Source organism: Moschus berezovskii, chromosome 23 (genome assembly GCF_049115385.1).
Source record: "Moschus berezovskii isolate FMDL1 chromosome 23, NW_MosBer_1.0, whole genome shotgun sequence".
NCBI lineage: Eukaryota > Metazoa > Chordata > Mammalia > Artiodactyla > Moschidae > Moschus > Moschus berezovskii.
This window is the reverse complement of record NC_142482.1, coordinates 32,461,753-32,473,718: the sequence shown is the minus strand read 5'-3', so window position 1 is coordinate 32,473,718 and position 11,966 is coordinate 32,461,753. Positions and strand designations below refer to the sequence as shown.

The window sequence follows — 11,966 nt, the reverse complement described above, 5'->3', positions numbered from 1 at the left end:
TGATGAATGGCTCAAGAGTGGGTGGAAGAAATGCCTCCATGTGTCTTGGCAAGTCCTCTGTAATATCTCTTCCCACACTTGGAAAACTCAGCTCTCAGGAACTTTAGGTCACTGTACCTCAACCACCCGAGTCTCCCAGGGATGCTGGAAAGGAAAATTAAGAATGTTTGGTTTGGTGAAGATTGGGCCTAGGAGGGGCTCTTAAAACTCTAAATTAAGTCCCCAGAGGCTCTGTCCTTAGATATGCTGTACTCTCTGGTTTCTGTGCCCATACGTTTGTTTGTTTTTTTAAAGTAAAATGCAAGTCAAATTTATTAGATTTGTCCACGGTCACCAATGGTGATCTTCTTGCTGGTCTTGCCATTCCTGAACCCAAAGCGCTCCATGGCTTCCACAATATTCATGCCCCTCTTCACCCTGTCAAAGACCACGTGCTTGCCATCCAACCATTCAGTCTTGGCAGTGCAGATGAAAAACTGGGAACCATTTGTGTTGGGGCCAGCCTTTGCCATAGACAAGATGCCAGAGCCTGCATGCTTCAGAGTGAAATTCTCATCAAATTTCTCACCATAGATGGACTTGCCACTGGTGCCATTACAGCACGCAAAGTCACCACCCTGGCACATAAATCCTGGAATTATTCTGTGAAAGCAGGAAACTTTATACAAAATCTTTTCTTCCCAGTGCTCAGAGCATGAAAAATTTCTGCTGTCTTTGGAACTTTGTCTGCAAAAGCTCAGAGGAGATGGGGCCCAAGGGCTTGCCATTGTCAACAATGTCAAAGAACAGGGTGGGGTTGACCATGGCTGAACAGCGTGGGAGGATCCGGGGTGGCACCATCTACAAGGCTGTACCCATAAGTTTTGCTAAATAAGTGTCTTTGAGCTGCATACTGGTCAAGGTAAAAACATTTGAAGTGAGTTTAACATCAGAATTAAAGAAGAAATTTCCCCATTATTCAAAGATTATGCTGTACCTGACACCAAGCAAATACCGTCAAATAACAATGGCTCGGTTGCGCTGGTGGTCAAAGCTGTCCTTTCTCTGGCCAGGAAAGGTTTGACATCCCTGTCTGCAAAATCTGATTTCTTTAAGGACCCTCTGTCCCTCATCCCTCCCTCCCTTTTCCTTTCACCAACACCACCCCCCACCCCCGCCCCCCGCCACCTCCCCATCCCCAGGCACTTTATGCACAAAGCTCCTCAACATTGAGATCATGGGTATGATTATTATGGGCAAATTCCCTAACTTTCCAGAGCTTCAGAGGCATGAGTAGCCTGTGAATGTCTGTGTGGTCAGTGAGTTTGTTCTTTAGGATGAGAAACCTGGTAAGCATGCAGGCCCCAAAGATCAGGTGCTCTCAAGTGAGTCACTGGTAATGAACAGACAAAACACAAGGCACAATTGTCCACATTTCCTGCCCCAGGCCCCTTCCACTCCCTCTCCAAAATCTCCCCTGCCCTTCCTGGCCTTCTCCACCCACCGCAGGTAGAATAATTGGGTGAAAAGATGCATTTTTTTTTTTTGTAGCCAAGATAAGGTTAGAATGACTGTTACCGTGACCCAGCTTCAGTTCAGCTCAGTTCAGTTCAGTCGCTCAGTAGTGTCCGACTCTTTGCAACCCCATGGACTGCAGCACACCAGGCTTCCCTGTCCATCACCAATTCCTGGAGCTTATTCAAACTCATGTCCATTGAGTCGGTGATGCCATCCAAGCATCTCATCCTCTGTCTTCCCCTTCTCCTCCCACCTTCAATCTTTACCAGCGTCAGCGTCTTTTCTAGTGAGTCAGTTCTTCGAATCAGGTGGCCAAAGTATTGGAGTTTCAGCTTCAACATCAGTCCTTCAAGTGAATATTCAGGACTGATTTCCTTTAGGATGGACTGGTTGGATCTCCTTGCAGTCCAAGGGACTCTCACGAGTCTTCTCCAACACCACAGTTCAAAAGCATCAATTCTTCGGCAATCAGCTTTCTTTCTAGTCCAACTCACATCCATACATGACTACTGGAAAAACCATAGCCTTGACTAGACGGACCTTTGTTGGCAAAGTAATATCTCTGCTTTTTAATATGCTGTCTAGATTGGTCATAACGTTACTTCCAAGGAGTAAGCGTCTTTTAATTTCATGGCTGCAGTCACCATCTGCGGTGATTTTGGAGCCCAAGAAAATAAAGTCTGTCACTGTTTCCCATCTATTTGCATGAAATGACAGGACTGGATATCATGATCTTAGTTTTCTGAATGTTGAGCTTTAAGCCAACTTTTTCACTCTCCTTTTTCACTTTCATCAAGAGGCTCTTTAATTCTTCTTCACTTTTTGCCATAAGTGTGGTGTCATCTGCATATCTGAAGTTATTGATATTTCTTCCAGCAATCTTGATTCCAGCTTGTGCTTCATCCAGTCCAGCATTTCTCTTGATGTACTCTGCATAGAAGTTAAATAAGCAGGGTGACAAAATATAGCCTTGATGTACTCTTTTCCCAATTTGGAACTAGTCTGTTGTTCCATGTCCATTTCTAACTGTTGCTTCTTGACCTGCTACTCATCAGAAAAGCATTTGCAAAGGCTGCACAATCATGGATGAGCTTGTTAAACCGCTTTTGTCTTTTTGTTTGATTTACAACAGAGAGGTCACTATGGTAGCTTTTTTTGGGAAATAGTGCTAAATGAATGCAGTACTTGGAATACTGATATTTAGCTGGAGCCAGACTTATTTTTGGCCAATAAAATGGCATGGGCCTGCTTGGGGGCCCCAGTCACACTACGTTACAGGTCCTGGGGATGTCCACACAGCGTGTGAGTTTGGAGTGGTGGGGACAGACAGCTTCCGGCCAATGACCAGCTTTGTGGCCCTGCCTCTCAGTCCCAAAGGTCCTGGCATCTGTCTGTTTGCTAGGACTTAGGCACGTAGTGTCCTTGGATGGCTGCATCTTTCCTCATACTGAGTTATTCTTAATTAAGCCTATAGGACTCAGCTTGGCAGTCTACTCCCTGGACAGTCTGTTCCCAGCCAACTGTTGTCACTGGCTTCTGCCCCATGAGACCTGTGCCTTTTCTCATTTGGTAGAATGTCCTAGGCATGGGCTCTGGAAACAGAAAAACCTGGCTTCTGATCCAGCTCAGTCCATTGTTCTGAACTAGACGGGGCTATAACTTGACGTTTCCCACCTCCCCGCTCTTGATCTTGGCCTGAAATGGTATCTCTGCTCCTTCACACACAGGCAAACCCTCTAAGTGAAAGTGCAAGTGTTAGTCACTCAGTAGTGTCTGACTTCTTCTGACCCCGTGGACTGGAGCCCACCAGGCTCCTCTGTCCATGGGATTCTCCAGGCAAGAATACTGGAGTGGGTTGCCATTTCCTTCTCCAGGGGATCTTCCCAACCCAGGGATTGAACCCAGGTTTCCCGCATTGCAGGCATACTCTTTCTGTACTGAGCCACCAGGGAAGACAGGCTCTAAGGTCACCTCTAAGATCAAGTGCAAATACCACTGTGAGCCCTTCTTAACTGCACAACGAGGTGTGATCTTCAGAGTTACCTCAGTGTCCCATCTCTTTGTCAATTTTCATATCTCGGGTTTAATTGTTCCCAGAGCTCTTTCTCTCCTGCATTTCTGCTTTGAATCTCTGCCATTAAACTTATTACACAGCAGGGTTGCCAGATAAAATACAGGAAGCTCAGTGAAGATTGAATTTCAAATAAACAATGAGTACATTCGTTCAGTATAAATATGGCCCAAATATTATAAGGGGGAAAGCTTACATTAAAATTTTTCTGTCATTTATCCGAAATTAAAATTTAACTGAGCACTCTATTGTGTGTGTGTGTCTGGAAGCCCCTCACACCTGACTCTTTTTAACAGACAGGTGTAGACTTTTCTGGATCCTTCACTGAATGGCACAAGATGTGATAGTAGACAGCTTGTCTCATTCATCTTTGCACCTTCCTGTTTCTTCCTCCAAGGAGTTGCTTGGTGAATTCTTGTTGGTAAGTAAAGGGACTGTCATACCAGTGGTTATGAGCACAGTTCCTAAGAGCCTTAGCTTGGGAATCAGAGGGCCAGAATGTGTTGTCTTCCTGTCACTAGACTAATTACGTTTGCCTTAGCAAGCTACCCACTCATGTCTGTAAAATGGGAAGAAGACAGGATACCTTTTATTTAGGTACAACCTACCTTCTATGCTCTGAATGTATGTAAAGGGCCTAGCAGCTGTTCAGTCCATAGGAAATGTTCAGCAATTGTTAGTTGCTATTACTGTAAATGTTGAAACATATTCACAGTTGATAGCTTGAGTTTATTTATTTATTTCTAAAAAAGAATTTTATTAAAAAAGCACAAATGCAAAGAAATGAACAGAGGAAAATTTATGCGTCGAACCTGGACTGGTCACTTATGATAATATACATGCTACAATTCCATTCTCCCCAATCATTCCACCTTCACCCTCTCCCACAGAGTCCCAAAGACTGTTTAGCAGCAACCATTTTTCTATAGAGGATAAGAACTATATAAAGGAAATAATTATATGTCATTTAGGGGCTGCCCAGGTGGGGCTAGTGGTAAAGAACCTGCCTGCCAACGGAGGAGGAGACATGAATTTGATCCCCGGGTCAGTAAGATACCCTGGAGGAGAAAATTGGAGGCAACCCACTCCAATATTTTTGCCTGGAAAATCCCATGGATGAAGGTGCCTGGCAGGCTATAGTCCTTGGGGTCACCAAGAGTTGGACATGACTGAAATGACTTAGCACACATATGTTGGTTGCAAATAGAAAAATGCAGAAAGGATCCCAGTCTTCCTCTGAAGAGACATCTTAACTTATTTGGCTTTTCTTTCCAGTATCTTAAGTCAGAGGTATATCCTTCTCTTAGGCTAATGTACTTGTCTGGCTTTCTAAGACATCAGTTCTTTGTCTCTTATTCTAAGACTCCTCTATAGCTCCCGGAGATGCTATAGGCTCTTATCCAGCCCTTTATGACCATATTTTACTTCCTTCTCACTTTTCCCAGTCCTGGGTGCTTTGTTCCCTAGCTAGAAATCATTTTCCGCTTCCTTTAGAAACTATTGACTTTTGTGTGTGTGTGACGTGTTAACTGTGTGTAATGTGCTAAGTGTGTGTGTGTGTGTGTGTGTGTGTGTGTATGATGGGAGAAGAAATAAGTCATTCTGGCTTCTCCTAATTACCCAGGCACAGTTGGATGAGTGGCCATTAGCAAAATCACACAAGTCTGACAGGTATTTAACGCTACTAGGCTAAGTGCAAAACCCACTCTCCCTGCCTTTAATGGCCCCTCTACCAGGCACCCTGAGATGCTTGGCTTAGAGTATCCCATTGAACATTCACAAACGCTCATAGATCAATGTGCTTATCTCAAATTTGTGGATGAGGAAACAGAATGAAAGAGGTTAGTAACTCACTCTGAGGCCTCAAGGCTGGTAGCTCCTAGCTGCAATTCAAACCCATTTTCCTGACTCCAACCCTCAGGCTCTTTTTCCAAAGTCAGTGGTTCTTCACCCTGGCTGCACATTTTAAATCAACCCATGTGTCCAACAGACTGGTGGCTGGACCCCATTCCCAGATTCTAGTTTAATTTATTTTGACAGTCATTGCGATAGTACTGCTGTCCTCTCAGCCTGTTTATTAGGTCATAAGACAAAAGGATCAAACACAGTCTAATTTGACCTCCCCCTCCTGCTGTCCCCACTGGTGGAACTTGGGCTTGTAAACTTTGTAATGATTTTTAGAAATATTTTGTATTTTGTGCCTTGAAATTTTGCACATTAAAAAGTTTATTTATTTATTTTTACCTGTGCTAGGATCTTTGTCACTACACAGGCTTTCTCTAGTTGCAATAAACAGAGGCTACTCTCTTGTTCTGGTGCCTGGGGTTCTCATCGTGGTGGTTTCTCTTCTTGTGGAACAGACTCTAGGGCTCATGGGCTCAGTGGTTGTGGCACACGGGCTGATTTCCACTTGGCACGTGGAATCTTCCTGGACCAGGGATCGAACCTGTGTCTCCTGCATTGGCAAGTGGATTCTTTACCACTGAACCACCAGGGAAGCCCGTTTTCTATGATTTGTAGTCAGGGATTATTTGTCTCAGTTGCTGGGATCAATCCTAGCTATAAGTACGTTCTGTGGAACTGGAATTGTGGACACACCTGCTCAGAAGTGCTGAGGTGGAAGTAGTAACATGTTCTGCTCTCCTGCTGTGTGAAAAGAGTTCTTAAAAGGTATTTTGGTGATTCTTCCCTGACTTCTTAAGTTCACTTTACACTGTTTTCTTTTAGGATCTTCTGCAGCAAGTTACCCTGTTTTCAGAGACTTGTTTCTTCTCTGTTGATCTTCACGCTTTTACTTCATCTTTCTCCAGGCCAGAATGGGAGCTGGCTGAGGCTGAACAATTAATTTTTTGTGCTCAGTTGAATTTGTCTTTTCTTTCCATTTTAGTCTGAGGATTTCACTGATTATATTCACTCCTCCCTTTTCTCTTGACTTCAGGGCACCTTAGGAAGACTTCCCTGCCAAGAAAATTGTCATGTGCCATTAATGATCTACAATTTGGAGTTGATCTTTCTTTCAATACCATTGGCCTACGTTTTTGGACTGTGATCTTTGGCCAGTTTCATTTTGGAGAATTTCAGGGCTTTTTAGGTTGCCAAATGAGGCATAACACAATCTCGCACTCATGATTTCATGAAAATTCATTCTCTAAGCAAAATTGGCATGTTTATTTGTTTAATATGTCTCCTCCACTCAACTGTAAACTCTTCTAGGCACCAAGCCTGTTTTGATCACCACTGTGTACCTGGTGCCTAGAATCGTGGTGGGTTTAGCAGGTGTTCATTAAATGTTGCTGGAATGTTGACTATTGAGTGGGCTTGCTGGGTTCTGAGTGCCTGCTGTACCACTTACAAGCTGTGTGTTTGTGACCTTGAGTAAGTTAACTTCTCTGAACCTTAATTTCTACATTTGTAAAATAATAATATTCTTGCCTGGAGAATTCCCATGGACAGAGGAGCCTGGCAGGCTATAGTCCAAGAGGTTGCAGAGAGTCAGACACAACTGAGGGACTAAGCACAGAACAGTACTAGTAGTAATTGTAGTAGTAGCAACAAGCCTCATATGGTGGTTGTAAAGACTGAAAGATATATGCATATAGAGAAATCATTTCAGTGCCTGGTATATAGAATTTCCTTGTATGTGCTAATGAGGATGTTGGTGTTGCTGATAAATATTGATTTTCACAATAATATTATTGGGAAGCAGAAATATATTCCAAAATTTAAGAGCTACTTACTTCAAAAAAGAATAGCTATTTAGCTCCAATGAGATAAATGAAACAGAAGTTTGTCCACTTGCCTCTTCATATATATAATGTTTTCATCCTGTAATGAGTTTTTGCTCAAGAAGAAAACAAACAAGTTGAGAACAAGTTGAGTCAATTCATTTACATGCAAATAACCAAGAACATACTCTGGCAATTTAAGGGAATATGAGTATCTTCTTGGGGCTTCCTAGGTGGCTCAGTGGTAAAAAATCTACCTGCCAATGCAGGAGATGCAGGTTCGATTCCTGGTTGGGAAGATCCCCTGGAGAAGGAAATGGCAATCCATTCCAGTATTCTCGCCAGGAGAATCCCATGGATAGAAAAGCCTGGTGGGATAGTATCCATGGAGTCACAAAACAGTTGGGTACAACGGTGACTAAACAACAACAAGTATCTTCTCTTGGCCATGGGATGAAGGAAGACTTTCAAAAATATTTAATTATTTATTTAGTTTTGCTGGGTCTTCATTGCAGCATGTGAAATCTAATTCCCTGTCCAAGGATTGAACCCCAGCCCCCTGCACTGGGAGTGCGAATCCTAGCCATTGGACCATCAGGGAAGTACCAGGATTCAGGAAGATTTTAAAAGAAGGTGGAAAGGAGCACCCATGCTATGGAACCAGAGGGCCCTGGGATCATCAGCAGCTCATTCAAGTGGCAGTTGCAAGGTCCATTAATTTGACTTTCTTCTGTGGGCACAAATAGAAACACCCCGTAGGGTTTTATTAAGAGCAGATGTATTAAATATCAACACTCAAAACTGGTTTAACTGGGAAACAAATGAGCAGTAAAAACAAACAAAAAAGAGAGAATGAACAGGAGTCATGAGAGAGTAATGTGACCACTTACAAGAGTGCTAGCCAGGGGAAAAGTACCCAAATCAAGGTCACGGCCAGGCACGGTCAGTCCCAGTGTTCCTCGCTAAGTCATGTCGACTCTTTTTGACCCCAAGGACTGTTGCCTGCCAGGCTCCTCTGTTCATCGGATCTCCCAGGCAAGGATAGTGGAGTAGGTTGCCATATACTGCTCCAGGGAATCTTCCCAATCCCGGGATCAAACCCTGGTCTCTGGCATTGCAGGCAGATTCTTTGCCATCTGAGCCAAATGTTAGTTGCTAGTCACAATGGGAAGAGAGCACTTCTTTACCATTTGTGCAAGGAACAGAACCAGCTTCCTGCCTGGATTGCTTCTTTGCTGCCTCCTTGCCGATCCTGGGATTTCTCAGGGTAGAGCCCATGGGCTTATACTTAAGGGCAGGATACGATTGGCAAGACCATGCCACTCTATACTGTGGAGCGCTCAGGGCCCTGCTCTCCAGTGAACACCCTGTGTACGTTACAAAAGGAGCCTTGCAGGTGAATGAATTACAAAAATGTGCCTCTTCCTCTGGGCTGGCACAAGGTCTGGGGAGAGGACTGTTTGCTGGATTTAAGCCCCCAGGTCCCCCTCAGCTGGGTCCCTTTGTAGAGGGACCCTACATCCTGTAATGGGCTTACATTACCACACTCTTTACCACACTCACTGGTAAAGAATCTGCCTGCCAATGCTGGAGATGCAGGAGATGAGTGTTCCATCCCTGGGCTGGGAAGATCTCCTGGAGTAGGAAATGGCAGCCCACTCCAATATTCATGGATGGAAAAATCCATGGACAGAGGAGCCTGGTGGGCTACAGTCCATGGGCTTGCAAGGAGTCAGACACGACTGAGCGAATGGGCATGGCACACTCTGTAACTGTTCATTGTGGCTTTGGAAAGTCCTTTGCTTTTCTGTAAGCGTGTCCCCCTTTCACCAGCGAGGAAGCTAGGAGACTAAAATCTCTTTTTATTTATTTGTTTTTGGTTATGTTCGGTCTTCATTGCTGCCTGCAGACTTTCTCTAGTTTTGGTGATTGGGGGCTATTCTCTAGTTGCAGTGCTTGCGCTTCTCACTGCAGTGGTTTCTCTTGTTTTGGAGCATGGGCCCTAGAGTACAGGCTCAGTAGTTGAGATTCATGGATTCTGTTGCCCTGCAGCAAGTGGAATCTTCCTGGACCAGGGATCAAACCTGGGTCCCCTGCACTGGCAGGCAGATTTTAACCACTGGGCCACAAGGGAAATCTGAGAATAAAACATGCATTGACCAACTCAATAGTCATAGACTTTTTTGGGGAGGTAAACCATTCCCAAAGTGGGCTTTCATCAGCCTCATTGTATAGAGCACCTACTTACTATGTGCAGGTTACTCTGCCAGGTTCTAGGGTATGGGCTATGTAAATGGTTGCACATTTTGAATATAACTTTAAAGGTAGGCAGTGCAAGCTCCATTCTGCCCGAGTGCTGTGGACTGTGAGAGCAGGAGGAGCGCCCAAGAGAGAGTGGGCAATCACCCTTTTCTGGTACAGCTATAGAAGATTATACCATATGAAGCTTGAGTTGAGTGAAGATTGGGTAGGGCTGGGGAAACCAGAGAAGACCAGGCAGGATTGCAAGCAGAGAATATAGTGCAAGTGATGGTGTGTGGAGAGGCTGTGCCTCAGCGACCCCAGTCACTCCATAGCATCACCCCTGCTCAGTACCCAAAGACAATGAGCCCTTCTGAAGCACAGTCTTCATTCCAGAGCACAAGGCTCTCTTCTGCAGAACTTCCCCACCCTACATCTCATGTGTGTCACAGCCAGTGGGCATTAGCTAGCTACATAAGAGAATCTGGGGTTAGGTATGACTAGATGAAAAGGCAGTGAAAGTGACAGTCTCTCAGTCGTGTCTGACACTTTGTGACTCCATGGACTGAATTCTCCAGGCCAGAACACTGGAGTGCATAGCTTTTCCCTTCTCCAGGGGATCTTCCCAACCCAGGGATCGAACCCAGGTCTCCCGCATTGCAGGCGGACTCTTTACCAGCTGAGCCACAAGGGAAGCCCATTACTGTATGAACCCACCCACATAACTGAGGTACATTGAAATGAAGAATTTCTGGACATATTGCTGTAAAATATTTCTAAACTTTTGGAATTACAGGTAGGACAGAACTCATGGTGTCTGTTACTATGCAGTAAATTTGCCTCAAACCTTGCACTTTAAGCAACAAACTGTATCTCACATAGTTCCTGAGGGTCAGGAATTTAGGGGCTGCTTCTGCTGGGTAGGTTTGGCTGGAGACTTTTTGTTGTTGTTGTTGTTTGGTCACTAAGTGGTGTCCAACTCTTTGCAACCCCATGGACTACATCACGCCAGGCTTCCTGTCCTTTACTATCTCCCTGAGTTTGCTCAAATTCATGTCCATTGAGTCAGTGATGCCATCCAACCATCTCATCCTCTGCCGCCCTCTTCTCCTTTTGACTTCAGCCTTTCCCAGCATCACGGTCCTTTCCAATGAGTTGGTTCTTCACATCAGGTGGCCGAAGTATTGGAGCTTCCATTTCAGCATCAGTCCTTCCAATGAATATTTAGGATTGATTCCCTTTAGGATTGACTCGTTTGATTTCCTTACAGTCCTAGGGACTCTCAAGAGTCTTCTCTATCATGACAGTTCAAAAGCATCAATTCTTTGGCATTCAGCTTTCGTCACATTCCAACTCTCACATCCATACCTGACTACTGGAAAAACCATAGTTTTGACTAAAGAGACCTTTGTTGGAAAAGTGATGTCTCTACTTTTTAATATGCTGTCTGGTTGGTCATAGCTTTTCTTCCAAGGAGTAAGCGTCTTTTAATTTCATGGCTGCAGCCACCATCTGAAGTGATTTTGGAGCCCAAGAAAATAAACTCTGTCACTGTTTCCATTGTTTCCCATCTATTTGCCATGAACTGATGGGATGAGTTTGTAATTAAGATACTGGCCTGGTACTGTCATCTGAAGCCTTGATGGGGCTGAAGGTTCTGATTCTAAGCTCACTCATGTGGCTGTTGGGAAGAGGCCTGCTTTGAGGATCTCTCCACATGTTCTCACAACAAGGCAGCTGATTTCCTCTGGAATAAGTGATGGAAGAAAGAAGGCATGAATAGGAAGCTTGGTGCTTTTTATGACTGAGTTTCTGAAAGCATCACCTCTGCAGTTTTTTTTTTTTACTGGTAATGCAGACCATCCTTGATACAACATGGAAGGGAATTATACCAGCAGGTGGCATCACTAAGGACCATCTGAAATGCTGGTACCACTGAAATCATATTTTGGGGAGATTAGAGCTTTCAAAGGGGGTTCCCTGGTAGCTCAGCTGGTAAAGAATCTGCCTGCAATACAGGAGATGCTGATTCGATTCCTGGGTCAGGAAGACCTCCTGGAGAAGGGATAGGCTACCTGCTCCAGCATTCTTGCCTGGAGAATCCCCATGGATAGAGGAGCCTGGAGGGCTACAGTCCATAGAGTTGCAAAGAGTCAGACGTGATTGAGCGACTAAGCACAGCACAACACAGAGTTTTCAAGATATGTACCAGAGGTCATAGGGGGCCCTGGATATCTAAAAAATATTCTTATTTAAAATACCTATAATTTCTGGATAAATATTTTTAAAAATATTTCAAAAGTCATCCGTATGCTGATTGGAAAGTAAGAGGTAAAATGAACAAATAAGTGAGGGATCAGAGATAAGTGAGTGGTTAAGCTGAAGGCTCCCCCGCTGCATCTTTCTACCTTCAAGTGACCCAGAGAGTTGGT

General features: G+C 44.4%; 1 protein-coding gene across 1 annotated transcript; it reads right to left on the bottom strand.

Moving 5' to 3' along the window:
* Positions 1 to 314: 314 nt before the first annotated feature.
* LOC129543424 (peptidyl-prolyl cis-trans isomerase A-like) lies at positions 315 to 804 on the bottom strand. The gene is made up of 2 exons (XM_088831103.1): positions 775 to 804; positions 315 to 686 (listed from the first exon to the last, which is right to left on the bottom strand). Exons 1-2 carry the CDS (start codon positions 802 to 804, stop codon positions 315 to 317), a joined length of 402 nt encoding a protein of 133 aa, XP_088687229.1.
* Positions 805 to 11,966: the final 11,162 nt, after the last annotated feature.

Coding starts and splice junctions, on each gene's coding strand:
- LOC129543424 (XM_088831103.1), bottom strand. CDS start 804: ATGGTCAACCCCACCCTGTTCTTTGACATT. Junction 687..774: donor CCACCCTGTTCTTTGACATT/GTTGACAATGGC, acceptor TCATGCTCTGAG/CACTGGGAAGAAAAGATTTT.